At 36.1% G+C, this 18890-nt stretch overlaps 1 protein-coding gene and 2 long non-coding RNA genes across 3 annotated transcripts; all 3 read right to left on the bottom strand.

The window, feature by feature from the left end:
• Positions 1-530: 530 nt before the first annotated feature.
• On the bottom strand, positions 531-2104 carry LOC309485456. The gene is made up of 2 exons (XR_014201199.1): positions 2013-2104; positions 531-662 (listed from the first exon to the last, which is right to left on the bottom strand). It is a non-coding gene; the product is annotated as an uncharacterized lncRNA (long non-coding RNA).
• A 6389-nt stretch (positions 2105-8493) lies between these two features.
• On the bottom strand, positions 8494-18156 carry cUnh10orf88 (chromosome Un C10orf88 homolog). The gene is made up of 6 exons (XM_082151687.1): positions 17660-18156; positions 15596-15793; positions 13120-13192; positions 12838-13038; positions 10451-10758; positions 8494-9265 (listed from the first exon to the last, which is right to left on the bottom strand). Exons 1-6 carry the CDS (start codon positions 17791-17793, stop codon positions 9091-9093), a joined length of 1089 nt encoding a protein of 362 aa, XP_082007813.1. The 5' UTR covers positions 17794-18156; the 3' UTR covers positions 8494-9090.
• LOC309485089 lies at positions 12051-12762 on the bottom strand. Its single transcript, XR_014201049.1, has 3 exons — positions 12535-12762; positions 12447-12502; positions 12051-12303 (listed from the first exon to the last, which is right to left on the bottom strand). It is a non-coding gene; the product is annotated as an uncharacterized lncRNA (long non-coding RNA).
• Positions 18157-18890: the final 734 nt, after the last annotated feature.

Genomic DNA, 18890 nt, shown 5'->3' with positions numbered 1-18890 from the left:
TAAACACAGAGAGCCCTATCAGCTGATCATTATTAAAGGTTAAAATAACTAATTAAATTAAATATAATGCGGTTTTCATTATAATAACAATTATTTGATGACACAAGTAAAAATATATTAAATATGTAATATAGTGCACATATTTAGCAAAATCCTCCTCTCTATTGCTATTTTTTTCTAGTCAACTAATGTGCTATGGTCATTAAATGGCTTTCCTGAGGTAAATGTAACATTCTGTGCCATAATTGTTCTCCTGCTGTTTTATTGACCTCTTTCCGTGGTTGAAAATACTGATTGATCGATATTATGTATGAGGCATATACCTTTCGGTAAGGATTACAGTATCCTTAAATAAAAAGTAACAGATGATTGGTTTACTTGAACTGAGGCGCTACAGCGATCTGTCACGTCGGGAGCATGTCTATGTTCCCACAGCCCTATTTTCCCACAGCCTTATGTTCCCACAGCCCTAACCCTAACCCTAACATACCTAAACCTACCCCTCACAGGAGGGAGACTTGTCTGGGATGTTATTGGGCTATCCCTGTAAGTACAAGCACTAAAACCTACCCTTCGTGGGGGAATTAGGCTTGATTGTTTGACATACCTAAAACCTACCCCTCACAGGAGGGAGACTTGTCTGGGATGTAATTGGGCTATCCCTGTACCCAGTGTTGGGAAAGTTCACTTTCTACATGAACTAGTTCAAAGTTCAGTTCACAAATTTTAAAATGAACTAGTTCAGTTCATAGTTCAAACTTCAAAATTTTGAACTAAAGTTCACAGTTCCAAAAAATGAACTAGTTCAGTTCTTTTTTTCCATATGTTGCTGCGAGCTATTATTTTTCAAAATTATTGCCACAGTCCATATAAAACCACAGACAGCAATTATGTTATCAGTTTTAACACTGAAACTATGCGTCAGATTTCATCTTCATATCCAATTTTAAAATCCTTATCCAACCAGGGTTTACATAGCATTGAGGGTAGGGTTGCCAACTAAACAAATGCGGGACAATCGTGCATGGTTCTTTATAGGAAAATGAGGGACACTCAAAATATTTGTAGGCTATAGGCTAGGCCAACACAGTAGGCCTATATGTCATTTCAGGTTTGTATGTGTTTAAAAGGTTTTCAGACAACACATTGTTTTGATTAAAGTCATATTACACACAAACCATAGTTCAAAATAATAGCATTTATCTGAAATAGAAAGCTTTTGTAATTATACACTACTTTTAAAGAAATTAAAGATATGAATAGACTACTTAATATTCTGCAAGTACATTTATAATGTTACGTTTTTTTTTTTTTTTTGATAAATTTACTTTGAACCTTTTATTCATCAAAGAATCCTGATTTTTTTTATTTTTTTTACATTAATAATAATCAGAAATGTTTCTTGGGCAGCAAATCACATCAGTATATTATTCCCTCAGGACGATTTGATGCTTTCTTGCGTGGCTGGATGTATGTTGGACTCACAATAATCACGTTGTTTGAATTCGTTAAAACTGATTTGCCGAAATCAAAACCCAGTCGGACAGTGAAAGGGATTTGCCGTTAGCGCGAGTCCGGATCAAAGCGACCAGACAGCGGAGGATTCTGTGCGCAAATCAAACAATGATTTGTCCCAAAATAATAATTAATTCGTAATTTAGAGTTTGTTATTCTGATGCGCGTGAGTGTGGACTGTGATTGGATGATGACCGGTGTCGTGATCAAGTGCCGTGTTGCTGTTGTATCAGATTCAGTCATACATCAGTGGTTAGATCAGCGTCAATAAACGGGACAACGGAGGTTCCGAACGGGACAAATACATTTCTATAGAAATCTTGCACCCTTTTGAACGAAGTTAAACTGAGAGAGCGTGCCGTTCACAGCCACCAGAATGAACGAGTTCACAGTAACGTTCATCAGGCAGTAATAGAGTACGTTCAGTTCACGTTCGCCCAAAATATGAACGAGTTCATGAACTATCGTTCAATGAACGCGTTCAGGCACAACACTGCCTGTACCAGAACAAGCACTAAAACCTACCCTTCATAGGGGACATAGTTAAATGAGAGAACATAGGACTGTGGGAACATAGTGCTGTGGGAACATAGGGCCTAATTTTCAAAATTTTCGGTAAAAAAAAAAGTTCTTAGAAATGTGGGAACATAGGGCTGTGGGAACATAGGGCTGACCCCGTCACGTCACATTTACAAGCGCCAAAATGGTATTTATTGTCTGAATTTCGTAATAAAATGGACAGAACCTGAGAGCTGAGAATTTTTTTCATATCAAAAGTAACCTGCGAGTCTGTCAGTGTCAGTGTCCTCTTTGCTCCACGATTTTTCTCTGCGTGAGAAAATGGATGTGTGGCGTAAGAGTGTGTGAAAAGTGTCAATTGCGTGAGTCTCATGGTGAGTGAGTGAGAGTTGGCAGCACTTAAGTCCATGAAAAAACAAGAATTGTCCTAACAGGTTTAGATTGTATAGACACAGATGTTTTCCAGATGTGTGTGCTATCTGGGTAGAGTATTTTGATGTTAGCTTAGCAATATGCTAACAGCTAACTACTGTAATCGGCTGTGTCTGTCTCCCATGAGGCGCACTTATTTGCATTGCGTGCAGTACAGCTGCCTATGTGTGTTCCAAATCGGTCACATAAGGTTACATGGCAGTTACTGTCTTAGTTAGCAGCTGCCTATAGTAAGTAATGCCTTATAGAAGAGGCAGCTCACTAGGTTTTGGAACAGACTGTGTATTTCGTACTTATACATCAGCAAGGCATCATGAAATGTTGTTGTATGTATTCAGCTTTCTTCATGTTTTATATTTACACTAAAATCTCAGACTTGACAATATTTGAAAAATAATTGTGGGCATACCTTCTTTTCTTTAAATGTTTGTGTGTCTGTTTGTCAGACTGCAATTTCAGAAATGAAATTAAAGAAGGTTAACGTTTTTAAATCGTTTTAGCATCGCAGTGTTTCACTTCACAATCATCAACAACTGATGTATTTTAAGGTTGATGTGGAGAGATGCTAGATTGAACTGGCCCCTTGGCAAGAAATAATCTAGCAGGGTATATGGAGGCAGTGACTGCCCAGATTCGCTCTATTAAACATTCTCAACAGTTCAATAGAGATTTTAATAGAGGTCCTGCTGTGTCGATCTGGTTCTATTGAGGTCCTATCCATTCTCATAAAGGGGACTCATAAAACTCTGTGAATTTGATTATTATTGCCCTTCAAGAAATTTGACTCAAAATCACGCCAAATCGCTGAGCTCATCGCGTACATGTGGGTCCCATCTATCACAAATAACTTCAGAACTCACTTAACATGATTTTTGGCCAGCAAGTCATCTTCCTGGATCAATTAATCAATCAGGTTTTGTTTTTACGGTTAGGTTTAGGGCTGGAAATACGAGCTTATTCAACATATTCACATTCACTGTCATTTTCTTTAGATTTTTGGGGTTATGGTATTGGGATTGGCGCTATAAACTTAAGAGGGAGCTGAGGAAGGCTTTGGAATATAAATAAATTAAAATGTCATGATAAATTTCTGGCCAATTTTCACAAATTTTTTATCCAGTTTCTGGAACTTGTTTCATTACCTAACCCAGGGCAACTTGTACCAACATACAGACAAACTACAGTAGTAACTTATTTGGCCTATAATGCTTTGATTCAGCCCAAAAAAAAGTAAATGTATTTACAGATATATATATATATTTTTTTTTTTATTATATATATATATATATATATATATATATATATATATACACTCACCTAAAGGATTATTAGGAACACCTGTTCAATTTCTCATTAATGCAATTATCTAATCAACCAATCACATGGCAGTTGCTTCAGTGCATTTAGGGGTGTGGTCCTGGTCAAGACAATCTCCTGAACTCCAAACTGAATGTCAGAATGGGAAAGAAAGGTGATTTAAGCAATTTTGAGCGTGGCATGGTTGTTGGTGCCAGACGGGCCGGTCTGAGTATTTCACAATCTGCTCAGTTACTGGGATTTTCACGCACAACCATTTCTAGAGTTTACAAAGAAAAGGGAAAAGGGAAAAACATCCAGTATGCGGCAGTCCTGTGGGCGAAAATGCCTTGTTGATGCTAGAGGTCAGAGGAGAATGGGCCGACTGATTCAAGCTGATAGAAGAGCAACTTTAACTGAAATAACCACTCGTTACAACCGAGGTATGCAGCAAAGCATTTGTGAAGCCACAACACGCACAACCTTGAGGCGGATGGGCTACAACAGCAGAAGACCCCACCGGGTACCACTCATCTCCACTACAAATAGGAAAAAGAGGCTACAATTTGCACGAGCTCACCAAAATTGGACAGTTGAAGACTGGAAAAATGTTGCTTGGCCTGATGAGTCTCGATTTCTGTTGAGACATTCAGATGGTAGAGTCAGAATTTGGTGTAAACAGAATGAGAACATGGATCCATCATGCCTTGTTACCACTGTGCAGGCTGGTGGTGGTGGTGGTGGTGTAATGGTGTGGGGGATGTTTTCTTGGCACACTTTAGGCCCCAATTGGGCATCGTTTAAATGCCACGGCCTACCTGAGCATTGTTTCTGACCATGTCCATCCCTTTATGACCACCATGTACCCATCCTCTGATGGCTACTTCCAGCAGGATAATGCACCATATCACAAAGCTCAAATCATTTCAAATTGGTTTCTTGAACATGACAATGAGTTCACTGTACTAAAATGGCCCCCACAGTCACCAGATCTCAACCCAAATAGAGCATCTTTGGGATGTGGTGGAATGGGAGCTTCATGCCCTGGATGTGCATCCCACAAATCTCCATCAACTGCAAGATGCTATCCTATCAGTATGGGCCAACATTTCTAAAGAATGCTTTCAGCACCTTGTTGAATCAATGCCACGTAGAATTAAGGCAGTTCTGAAGGCGAAAGGGGGTCAAACACAGTATTAGTATGGTGTTCCTAATAATCCTTTAGGTGAGTATATATATATATATATATATATATATATATATATATATATATATATATATATTGAGTATATATATATATATATATATATATATGTTCATCAATCCTGCATTTAAAAATACTGAAAAAACCCAGTAATATTGTAAAAAAAATTATTACAATTAAAAATTAAGGTTTTATTTTACTATGAATAAATAAATAAATACTATAAATATAATTTATCATTTTCATCAGCCTTTACTCCAGTCTTCAGTGTCACATGATCCTTCAGAAATCATTCTAAAATGCCTGATTTATTAATGTTGGAAACAGTTGTGCTGCTTAATTATGATATAAAAAAATGTATAACCTGTGATACTTTTCCAGGATTATTTGATGAATAAAATAAAATAAAATAAAACATAAAGAACAGCATTTATTTAAAATATAAATCTTTTGTAACAATATAAAAAAAAAAAAAAAATTGAAAGAAAATTATATTTTTATTCTGCAAGGATGTTAAATTGATAAAAACGTGATAGTAAATATTTATATTGTTAGAAAATATTTCTATTTTGAATAAATGCTGTACTTTCAAATTTTTTGTTCATCAATTAATCCTGAAAAAATTATCACAGGTTCCAAAAATATAATAATAAGCAGCACAACTGTTTCCAACATTGATAATAACTAGGTATCAAATCAGCATATTAGAATGATTTCTGAAGGATCATGTGACACTGAAGACTGTAGCTGATGAAAATTCAGTTTGCATCACATAAATAAATTATAGTTAATAGCTTATAATTATATAATTATAGCTTAGCCATGCTTTGCCTTAAACTCTTTGAGTTTTACGTGTTAAAAACATATTGAATCTGGAAAACAATAACAAAAACAATCCAGTAATATGATACATGGGATCAGTTGTGATATGCTGCCCTCATTAGTTGATTTACTGGAGGCACAATGTGATCTGTCCAGAGGCAGGAATACTATACCATTCTAGGCATTATGTAAAATGTACTAAAGTCTTACTCAATGTCATGATAATCAGCAAATTATTACATTGTACTCAATATGTCAATTGGCACATAAAAGTTACACAAGCAGTGTCTAATTCACAGCATATGTGGTCAAATAAGGGATGTTTTTCCTTTGCACTTGGTAGGATGACTTCAGCCTCTGGACTCGAGTAACAGGGCGGGTTCGCGTTCATTTCCTCTTTATCGTCGCTTTAGTTGATCTTGGTAGGACACTGACTGCTGGGGTCAATCTCAGGGCAGAGATCAAATAAAATGTCCAATATGAGATGCAGACAGAATTAGGTCATTTATTTAAAACTCCAAGTCATATTTTACTGGCATTCTGAAATGTCATTTGCTGCGCATTTGTATGGGGACTAATACTGCCAAATGTGCGACTGTTACACAATCCCCCAAAAAATATATTACATCAAACATCCTCAAAACATTACAGTCTCTCTTTTAAAGACATTTTTTAAACACATTTAAAACAGTTAAACACATTTTCTCTCTCAATTAAGTAAACACAAACAAATGAACAAACACACAAAAACCTAATACAACAATGAAAATCATTCTGTCCAAACACAATCATAATTTATTGTTAATTAAAATCAGCATAAATTATATCGAAAACAGAAAATGCTTCAATGGTGTGTTCTGCCATGAATGAAGAGTTCAGATGCAAAACCCTCTAAATCTGTCAGATTTCTTTTCTTGAGCATTTTTTATCAGGCTCCTATCTTCACGTTCAGTAGTTTCATTTTAAAGGTAATGATAAGGTTATTAGTGGGTGAATAAAATAACTTTTTTTCAAAAATGTCACTTTAGACAATTCATTGGTTTTTAACAAATTAGATTTTCTTTCTGCGTCAAAACCAGCTAAATCCACCTCTTTGGGTCAAGACATAGTAAATAGTTGAAAAAGCACAATTATCTCAAAACTAAACGGTAGACAAACCTCTTTAAACGGGGGTTGAATGAGATCTGCGATTATTTGCAAATAATCCCCCCCCCCCCCCCAGTTCACACAGTATAACCACAATGATACGATTTCTGCTTCAAACTTCATAAAAGTTTTAATTTGTGACTTTTAACTTTTGTTGGTCAGAGCTTATGTTTTGCAATAATCCAAAAGCCAATGTAAAATCCAATTGGGTTTTTATCAGCTTCAGGGTTGGCCTACAAAAATGTCATGGCTGCAGCATTCTATTTGATTGGAGAGAATAACCAATCCACTACAATAACCAACCAATTTATGACATGCATTTAGAAAATAGATCGGGTGAATTTTCATTTCATGCCAGCTTTAAAGCTGTTTACTCGATTTCAGTCCATGAGCGCTTGCATGAAGTGTGGCAGCAACACGACTTTGTTGATTCAGTTGGGCCGGTTTAACTCTGGTCCTAGGGGATACTGGCGTGGGTGTTTGCACAAAAACAGCCGCTGTTCATCAGCGGTACCACCTCCACAGCGGACCCATTTCTCTGTGGTTACAAAACCCCTTCTGAAGTGGATGTCTCACTCAGTCATAAGAAAACAACAGCTCACTGTTAGAACAATTCTGCCCATTGAACATCACTGTGGTTCAGAGAGGAGACACCCATGTCAATCTGGATAGAGTCTCACATGACAAGGCAAGGACCAACATGGTCACAGTGGAAAGTTACTCCAAGAGGTCAAAACTGCTCATTTGGAGTTCTTTTGGTTAATTTTCATTTCATGTGGCGTTTCCTTTAGTGTGGAGTTTGTTCGTTCAGCTGTGTTTTCTTTGCTGTCCCCAAGCACCACAACTCTCCTTCACGGTAGATGGGTGACTGCCAAGAATAGCACAAGTTCATGTTCATAGGATGCATAAGAGGGTTGTGGAGAAGGTAGACATGGTTGTCCGCAATGCAGGATATGAGACAACTAAAAGTTCATGTACCACTGAGAAAAGACTAAGTGAATGAGAAATGCAAGAAGAACTTGAATAGGAGTTTTTGGGATTATAGGATTTTCCACTCAAGGAAAGCTCTGGGTTCAAAAGTTTGTGTGACTTGCTCCCAATTACTACAAAAAAAAGTTTGATTCATCACTCAAAATGCAAAACTAGTTTATAGTAACACATTCATATTAGAAGTCTAGGGGGCAAGTGTATGAATGGTTTTAATGCAGAAATGTGAAAAGGGCTTTGTCTTACTCAGTTTTGTATTATGTTACCTTTCACACTTTTGCAAAGAGTATGTAAACGTGCAAAGTAGCCTGAAAGTGCACAGAGTTTTGGTGCTGTTTGTGTCTGAGTGAGAAATGAATGTAATTTGAAAGATGCAGTCATTGAATGTATTTTGTGCCAAAGCAATGATAAATACTCCACAGTTTAGCCCAGACTGTTTTGAAAAGAAAGAAAAAAAACCTGTAATAATGAACCCAGCATGTTCTTTTAAGCATTGCCATTAATATGTCATGAAAGTGTTATTTGATAAGAAAACAAGTTCATCAGTTCATCAGATATATAACAGTGCAACATTATTCTTTAGTATAAACGGCATTTTAATGTTGTTCTTTTTTTGTCCTTAGTTCTCTAGTATGAACATTATAAACATATCAACATAATTTACACAAAGGCAATTTACAGTGAAAAATACTCTATACTTGACACTGTCAGTGCAACCATTGTTTGTAAATAAACTGTTAACATTTTTCCCAAATGAAAATATGCAGCTTATGGTATAATAGTCAGAATATCGGAAAAAGGTTATTGTAGCAGCGTGAGTATAGTATCTTTTGGATAAAATAATTTATACATAGTATCAACAGTGTTAAGACCAGTTCCTCAAGTATTTGTGAAAATCACCTGATACTGTTTGTGGACTCAAGTTAGTGAACCGACTCGACAAGTTGTTAATTACTGAACAAACCAATCAGTACAGTCTCTTCCGAGGGACTCTTGAAGACCAGCGATTGCTGTTTAAACTGGAAAACATTTCCATGCAAAGCAGTAGCGACTACTGGCAAAAGAAAAATGTTAAACCATTTTTGAAGGGATAGTTGACATGAATTCTGCTTAAATATCCCTTTATAGAATATTATGGGTGAGGCGAAGTTCAGGTTATCTTGTGTTGTTTACTGGTGTTGTTTATGAGCGAGCGCCTGCTGAAGCGTGACCTCCAGTCTCTGCTGAAGAGCGTCTAGACGCAGGTCCAGATGTTCCTTTAATCTTCTCTCCATCTCATCCATTCTCTTCTCTACAACTGTCTCCAGAATCTTCTCAAAGCCTCCACAGCACATATGGCCCTCCCTGTAATACAAGAAAAAGAATATATATACGGTGAGTGGACAAACTAAAGGAAACATTAATTACATCAGAATGAAGTGTCCCTATTATGCTTTTTCAGATATTCAGATATGTGTAATGTAGCTGTTCGTGAATGTAAAATGTCTTAAAAATGTAAAGGTCAAAGTGCAAGCTAAATAAAGTTCTGAACTTCCCAAATGAGTCGTCAGTAATTCTTATTCCAGTCTTACTTCTTTTGAACAGCTGGGCCCCAGGTTACATTTTTAAGTAATCTTGCTGATTTGCAAAGCAAGCATGTCATCCTCATCACATAATTATGATGTAGCACACACACACACACACACACACACACACACACACACACAACACACACAACACACACAACACACACAACACACACAACACACACAACACACACAACACACACACACACACACACACACACACACCTTAATTCTTGATGGCATAAACTCAAAAATGTGCTGGAAAAATTCCTCAGAGATTTTGGTCCATATTGAAATGACAGCAGCATATAGTTGCTGCAGATTTGTTAGCATCCATGATGCAAATCTCCCGTTCCACCACATCCCAAAGGTTCTCTAGTGGATTGAGATCTGGTGACTGTAGACAGGTAGATATTTGAGTAGTGAACTCATTATGTTCAAGAAACCAGGTTGAGATGATTTGAGCTCTGTGACATGGCGGATTATCCTGCTGGAAGTAGCCATCAGAAGAGTAGTACAATGTGGTCATAAAGGGATGGACATGTTCGGCAAACAATACTCAGGTGGTGTTTAAACGATGCTCAATTGGTACTTAGGGGTCCAAAGTTTGCCAAGAAAATATCCTCCACATGATTACACCACCAGCAGCCTGATCCGTTGATACAAGGCAATCATGCTGTTTACGCCAAATTCTGACCCTACCATCTGAATATCGCAGCAAAAATCAGACCAGGAAACGTTTTTCCAATCTATTGTCCAATTTTGGTGAGCCCGAGTGAATTGTAGCCTCAACAACTGCTTTATCCTAGTAATAAAAGTAATAAAACCTTGGTGCTATTATTCATATTAGTACTCAGACTGTTATCACGAAGAGCTGGTTACCACAACCAAACATTTGAGTGGCTTCAAAAACTGTGGTAGTTGAACCTCTGTTTATTGAAAACCACACATGACTCACACTTACCGTTCTCCATTCTTCTTTCTCTCTGGAGATGTGGCTTCCTCCAGTCGGAGCTGCGTGACCTGACCGCATACGCTCTGCAGCATTGGAAGCAGGTCTGGGTTGATCGTGCCGGTTTCAGAGCTCAGGAGGGCAGACATGGCACTGGGCATCTGGTTGCTGGCGGACAGAAGCTGCTCGAGGCCAGACGGTGGATTTGGGCCTGACTCCGCCCCTGTGGCATCAGAAGCCCCACCTCCTCTTGACAAACAGCCCAAAGCTCCACCTCCCATGAGCAGAGGGATGAAACCATTCAGCATGTCTGACTTATTCTGCACACAGACAAAGAGTGATTGTTCAGTTGTGATGAAGCTGTGTACTGGCTAGGTTTTTTTTTTTTTTTTTATAAACTATACTCCAAAAAACTAATTTTTAGAATTAACAAGATTAAAAAAAGAGGTGACAAAATATGCATTATGCTGATAAAATTCCAAAACTAAAAATACCAAATATACAGAAGAGTATATGACAGGAAATTTGTGAAATATAATCAATTTTACATATCAAATTAAAAACAATACTTTTACTATTCTCTTATGCTCACCAAAGTTGCATTTATTTGATGAAACTACAGATATATAAAATATAAATAACAGTAATATTGGGAAATATTACAATTTAAAATAAATGTTTTCTATTTTTGCGGAAACTGATACACTAGGTATCAGTAAGTAGGATAAAAAAAAATAGAAATGAATACTTTTATTCAGTAAGGACACATTCAATTAATCAAAAGAGACACTAAAGACATTTATAATTTTACAAAAGATTTATATTTCGAATAAATAGTTATTTATCAAAGAATCCTGAATAAAATTAGCACGGTTTCCACAAAATTATTATTAATTAGCAAAGACTATAGAGCACCAAATCAGCATATTAGAATGATTTCTGAAGGATCATGTGACACTGAAGACTGAGAAATGATGCTGAAAATTCAGCTTTGCATCACAGAAATAAATGACATTTTACAATATATTTAAATAGAAAACAGTTATTTTAAATTGTAATATTTTACAGGAATATAGAAAGTAAACAAAATCATAACCACATACAAGACAGCCCTCTAAACACCAAATAGCTGAAGCTTTTTTATAAGAAGAAGTGGGCAAAAAATGTCGATTTAATGATGTCAGACACAGACAGACTGTTACAAGAAACGCCTACAAGAAACGATTTATGCCAAAGGGGCGAAATTTTCTGAACAGCAGAATATACTGTACAAAAATGGGAGAGGGAACGGGACTTGCCCATGCAAACCTCACCACCACAATGCTTGGGTACTGCTGATATGGTTTGCCAAGTTGTTATGGGTGATTTTTAGTGCATGAAATAACTTCTATGAAGTCTCTAAGTGCTAGGACTGGCTGCTTATAGACACAAGATGTCTTATACAAACCACAATGTTTTATACAACCCATATAAAATACTTAACCATTTTAATCTATTAACTCATTTAACAGGTGGGATAGGCTTGGTCCAATTTTGACAGTTGGAGAGGCTCATCAGACTCCATCAGCTGCCATTCTATGTACTATTTCTAATTCATTGAGACTCATTTAAGCTTTCTTTCTTTCTTTCTCGCTCTCTTTTTTCTTTCTTTTCTTTCTTTCTTTCTTTCTTTCTTTCTTTCTTTCTTTCTTTCTTTCTTTCTTCCTAATCTATCTATCTATCTATCTATCTAATATTTCTTTCTTTCTCTCTTTCATTCTAACTCTAAACTAAATTCAAATTTTGACAATTGGAGAGGCTCATCAGACTCCATCAGCTGCCATTCTATGTACTATTTCTAATTCATTGAGACTCATTTAAGCTTTCTTTCTTTCTTTCTTTCTTTCTTTCTTACCTATCTATCTATCTATCTATCTATCTATCTATCTATCTATCTAACTCTAAACTAAATTCAAATTTTGACAGTTGGAGAGGCTCATCAGACTTCATTAGCTGCCATTCTATGTACTAGTATTTCTAATCTATCTATCTCATAACAACCACCCAGAACACAATGGCAACCACCTAGCAACCACCCAGAACACAATGGCAACCACCTAGCAACCACCCAGAACAATTATTTGATAATTTGATCGTTTTTCATGTGACGGCAACAACATATTTGTAATGGTTATAAAAGGATCGAGAAAGACAAAATCAAGTAATAATGTAATACTTCAAACTACTTTAAACTTCTCGTCCAAACTTTTCCAAGCCAACTTAAAGTTTGTCTCGACGAACTTTCGCATCTAGACGTGGTCCAGAAGTGAGATTCATTAGCATAGTATGTAATATATCAACCATGATTAAAAGGACCAGAGGTGTGGTGAATATGCTGTAATAAGAGGCTGGATCCAGACCTTTTGCTGGCACTGCACCAGCTCCATGAGGTTCTGTGCTCCTGGTGAAAGGGTGGTGCCCATCTCCTCCATCATAGTCTGCACACGCTGAAGGTCGATGCCTGGGTCTACACTCGGGCCACCTTGCCTGTCCTTGAGCGTCTCCAGTCCCACACCCACATGGGTGATAGCCACAGAAGAGCGGCCACCAAGAGAGAGCAGCTGTACGGAGACACCACACGTGATGCTGAGACAACAGACATCAGTTTGTGTGTTTGTGATGTTATTTCCAGCTTTCCTTACCTTCACCTCACAGGAAGCAGCAGGGCTTTCCAGCACCAGATGATTCCTATAGAAATGCCTCTCATCTTCAGAACTGACAGAGAACAGAACAATCAGCAAAATATTCTCAAACACTTTAGGTATAATATGGTATTCATAATGAACATTTTAATGCATTATATGTTTTTTCATAAATAATTGTAACCAAAGTTCAAATACATTGTAATATGTTCAGATTCCTTGCTACATCTGAAATTGGTTTGTGAAATTTGTTTTAATGAATTATACTTTCTAAAGGTGTGTTCAATGAATAGATATGTATTATAATGTATTATAACTGTGGTTACAATGATCATGAGACCATAAAATTCATTATAAGGTAAAGAATACTTTTATAATGAATTATACATAAAGGCTTTAAGTAAAGTGTACCAAATATTCTAAAATAAATATGACTACTTCACTAATTCCACAATATACTGAGCTGAATCTGTAAAGTTCAAAATGAGGTACAGCACAAAAATGTTGTCTTTTTATCTGTATTTATTCAAAATATTGTTCATTTTAAATTATCATTACAATTATTATTAATAATAAAAATAATAGTATTGACATTGCCCTTCCAACGCTAATTCATTCACAAACTAATTAAATATGCATATTACATAAAAAGTAATATAGATCTCATAAAATATCAAAATGTTTATTTATTTGTTTGATTGGCATCAGCAAACATTTATTTTATTTCGAATAAGATTGAAAACATTTGTTTAAAAAAAAAAAAAAACTCAGTTATGTTATTTGTTATACGTTATATTTGTAATGTCATTCAAGTTTGTCAAAAGGTCATTCAACAATCTTTAATAATATATTTTATTGTTGGTTACGCTTTATTGGTAACACTTTATTTTACAGTGTCCTTGTTACATGTGTTACATGTACTGTACTGGTCACAGAAACAGCATCTGGGAGACGTTAGACTGTGCCAATGTACAGGTGAAGATTGAAATACAATTAAAAAATATTTAATTTATTAAATATTATTTGGGTTTTTCTTCTAAAAAGTTAAAGTACTGTAAAGTAAAGCATTGTAGAATGGAAAATTGTTAAAAGCACACTATGTAACTTTATTTTGTTCAAAATTAAATTGTGTTTTTACCCTGATTCACTACGGTAAGCCTACTAATATTATAAGTGTTTATCTGTGTTAGTGTTAGTCTGTGACTGTCTCGTCATATCCATAAATAAAGGAGTGACATAGGTTAGTTGTCACAGTGAGCGAGAAAGGTTGACATGGAGCAGCTACATCTCAAACCTCCGGGGAAACACCCGTTTAAAAAAAAAAAAAGAGCAGAGGAGAGTCTGCTGCCAAAAAGAGAACGTGACGGAGCTCGTGATAAAACGAGAATCAACATTGGCTTGGCTTTTCAGAGATAGCGAGAAGCGAGGATCTGAAAGTGACATGGAGAAGGGTTTAAAGATGGCACCTTTTTAATCCAACCAAGTAGGGCTGCACGATTAATCGTATTTTAATCGCGATAACGATATCTGCCTCTCTCGATTAATTTTCAAAAATCGTCGCGATATTTGCCCGCTCGTTTTTTATCCTGAAAATGCTTTTTTTTTTATACATTTGCATTATCTTGCATTGTAAACAAGTCCCCACTAGCATTGATGTTTGTGGTTGCCAGATCTGAATAGCTTAAATCTCCCAAATTACCCAAACAGAGCTTTTCTCTTACATTTCCTTCCCCGTGTTTTACTTAATCGGTGCAATCTGGCAACCCTGCGCTTGTGCTGTTTGTGTGACTAAATCTGTTTCTGAATAAGTTTCACTGTTCTATTTTTTTAAGTTTAAGTTTTTACCAGTTTTCATGATGTGTCGTGAATCAGTTGAAAACGACAGCCACTGACCGTTTTCAGTGTGTATCAACAAGTAGACTATTTTTCTTTGCAGTACGAATTTGCTGAGCGATCTGGATCTTTACTTTGTCTTATTTTCAACCGAAATGTGTTGCTTAGAAGATCTAATGTGAAGACGCATCACAAAGCGCTCATCTAACGTTAAATCATGCCATTTGTATTGACTTGCTGTCTGAGGAAGTTGTAACGTTAGTTGGTTAAATGAAGTCTGATGGTTTGAAATTAACACCCGCCAAATGCGGCTAAAAATGAACTTTGGCGGGTATCGCTGTCAAATCACTGGCCAATTTGGCATGTTATTATGTTTTCTCACTTTGCTGGGGAAATTCGTGTAAACCAAATCTGCTCGGATTTTGCGCAAATACTCGTGCAAAACCGTTAACTGTCTCTTCTCTTTCTCTAGTTTCTCAAATGACAATAATCGTGATTAATTATCGCGATTATAATTTTGAGCAAAATAATCGTGATTATCATTTTAGCCATTATCGTGCAGCCCTACAACCAAGATATTTTTTCGCCTGTAGTATCTCTCTTAAAACGAGTATATATATTTTTTAAATAAAATAAAAAATACCCATCATTGTGTGATGTTTGTACTTCCTCTCCGCGGCAGGTGCCACAGTATTCACCAGACAGTGAGTACACTTCAATAGTGCGGGCTTCACTGACAAGCTGAAGACTGCTGATCACAGCTGAAGAGCTGACTGAACACAGAAGTGTGACGACACATGGCAAGCCCTCCTCAACTCTCTCCAGACAGACACCTTTACACCTGGGGAAAATTAATGTGCAAATATATGAATAGCAAGTCACCTGATACTTTATAATCAGATTTTTTTGCATTTAAATGCATTTATAAAAATAAATAAAGATTATTTTATTGTGAAATCAATATCTTATTAATATTTAGTAATATTAAGTATTATTATCTTTAAGTTAATGTCTTGTGGGATTTGAAAGTACAACCATTCAGTTAATTTCTGTCATGACAACTGTTGGAAAGTTTTTTCTTTCTTCAAAGCAGACCAGGAGACGTTGGGATCACGTTCAAACAGAAGAGTTTCTTTATTTGAGCGTGGCTGCGGTTCGTCCAACAAAATCTAACTAAGGGAACTTTACATGGTATCTTATAGGCGTTTTAGGAGGAGGGACTTTTGAAGGTGGAGACAAATTCAAACAAAGCATGTAAATGAGTATACAGGTTAAGGAACCCGCCCCAGACCGGCAGTCTCAATTTAATCAGCATACCTATTCAAATGCTGATACTGGCCAGGAACTCCGGTTCCAAGAGCCATCCCAGAGCCATTAAAGACAAAGGTGAAAGTCTCCCCTACAGCTAATCCAATCAACCTAACGATTCAATGTCTGGGCTCCGAAAGGTGAGAATCTCAGTGATCTGACTCATTTAAAACACAATAGAGATTGCAACTTTGCTGACATCTTAACCTTAAAAGCTAAAATCAATATTCTTCACCGTGATGTTATGTAAGGAAGCATATCTGAAATAGATTCTTAAATTTGTAACCCTTCACAACTCAATGTCATGACAAATCCTGTAATGGATATGACAATGTTGATATGTTTGGTCTTGGCAGAATAGATCTGCTACACCGCTGCCGCTGCTGCTGCAGAGCAAGTATAGGATTTCCTACTGCCAATACAGACACAACACGCTGCTGTGAGCAAGTAAGACATTCTGCTGCTTTACAATATAGCGTGCATGATTTACCCGTAGCAGATCTATACAGGTGGAGCTGGGGAAGGAGGAGAGTTTCTGAAAACATGCTGCAACTGCTAAAGTAAATGCTGACCAAGTATTTTAAGTTTGAGAAGCAAGCTCATTGGCTACTGATACAGTAATAACCAATCAGCTGTGCCCTATAGAGAATAATGTGATTGCAAGGAGATTGAGTTAAGGAACTGTGCCATCTAGAGTTTCATGACAGAACTTTCTATTTCTACTAGGACCCTATGAAATCCATTGTATTTTTTTCCAAATTCAATTTTATTATTTAATTTTTTTTCTGTTTTAATTTTTCTGGACCTCGATTTAATGGTTAAATTAAATGTTAGCAATAAAAAAGCATATATGATTAATTGAAAATATAAAACATGCAATTTAACACTAAAAGTAAAAAATAAAAAAAAATAAAAAAATAAAAATTAGGGCCCTACGAAATGTTTTAGGCTATCTCAAAGTCCATTTTATTTTCCCCAAATTTTCCATTTGATGTTTTCTGAATTCCATTTCAATGGTTTAATAATTTTTTAATAAGAAAAACATGTCACATGAAATCAGTTTGATTTGTAAAACTTTTACTTAATTTATTGCTTTACAATAATAGGGCCCTTTAAAAAAATATATGTTGGTTGTTTTAATTTTTCTGATAATACACAAATGTATCATCAAAAACGGTGGTAATCAAATGAAGGCATAAACATTAATTTATGAAATCTTTGAATCACATGAAAATTAAACCATTTATTTGTTTGGCAAATAATAATAATAATAATAAAATGCTGCACAAAGAGAAGCTTTCTTTTCTTAAAGAAGAAAATTGTAATTTTAATAACTGTATTATAATTGCTTTCAGAGGTACATTCTACAAGACACCAGCAGCCAATGAAACGGACTCACCTGTCATGGTCAAACCTGCAGTCATCTTTGGGTCTGTTCTCTAATGTTATGGTGAGAATATCCGACAGCTGGATCTGTGATGAGCACAGCCATGAGCTGCGTGCAGAGATCAGACTACCTGTACTCGAGGTCATCCTGATCAAATATCTTTATTTCCAGCTAAAACGCATCCACACACTACCCACAATGTGCGCTGGATTAAACCGCTTGTTCCCACGCAGACAAAATCACTGCCATTATATACTGTACACTAAAATCTGCATGTTTCAGTTAATGTCGCTCCAAAGACTGGTGTGTGAGGGGTTAAAATACATATTTGCTAGTCAAGTTCAAAACAAAAACACTCCATTATCGCACTACTTGTACTGCTATCCGTTTAATAAAATCAATAAAACAGTATATAGACAAACAACGTTGTCCATTCACATCAACAAAATCACAAGCTCAACAAACAGCGACGGCTGCTGCTCCAGGACCCACAGAGACACCCATTCATACGCCTGAGTAAAATTCTGTCGCTCGTCTCATTTTACACTTTTAGAGAGAAAAAAGTAGTCTTCAGGTAACAATAAAATACTATGATCATGGGACACGTCTTATTGCCTCTGGAGCTCTCACATAAATAGATTAAGTAGAAAAACAATTAAAATTATATTATGGGCAGGGCGATGCTTCTACTAAATCAATATAAAAGTGTAGGCTACTAATACATATTTACTTTCTTTTTTCTTTTTTTTTGGGAGGGGGTCCTTGGATCCAGACCACCGTAAAGGTGATAAGACATTTCTTGCCGAAAAAGATAATTGATGTAACAGATTTTTGTTAGTGAAGGTGAAAGAGTTCTTATAACTATCTGTGGATGCGGATCTAAGTTATATATGTTTTGGTTTTACCCTGTTGAAAATTCAACAATAAAGAAAGTTCGGAAAGGTTGCGATTTTACATTTGTACAATAAATGATTTTTTATGCAGCTTAAATAAAGTTTGGCCTTTATTAACATCACAGCGCCCCCTGGAGGAATAAACAGTGTCCCATAAAAAGTTTGTTTCACAATTGAGAGATGAATATGAGACGCAACATTAAAAAAACAAAAGTACTCTTTCTCACTAGATTTAATTAGATCAAGGCCATTTTTATTAATTTGGTGTAATAGGTCTTTGGGTATAGGCCAAAAATAATAGTTTTCAATCATACATTTTTGAGTAGCCGCTTAAAACCATAGGCTATTCA

This window comes from Leuciscus leuciscus (genome assembly GCF_965113295.1).
Source record: "Leuciscus leuciscus genome assembly, chromosome: 21".
NCBI lineage: Eukaryota > Metazoa > Chordata > Actinopteri > Cypriniformes > Leuciscidae > Leuciscus > Leuciscus leuciscus.
This window is presented reverse-complemented; position numbering and strand designations above follow the sequence as displayed.

Bases quoted from the DNA above. Each gene is read 5' to 3' on its own strand.
- cUnh10orf88 (XM_082151687.1), bottom strand. From the start codon at position 17,793: ATGACCTCGAGTACAGGTAGTCTGATCTCTGCACGCAGCTCATGGCTG. The intron at 13,039-13,119 runs GTAAGGAAAGCT...GTCTCCGTACAG, and splicing joins CTGCTTCCTGTGAGGTGAAG to CTGCTCTCTCTTGGTGGCCG. The intron at 9,266-10,450 runs GTAAGTGTGAGT...CTTGTATTACAG, and splicing joins AGAAAGAAGAATGGAGAACG to GGAGGGCCATATGTGCTGTG.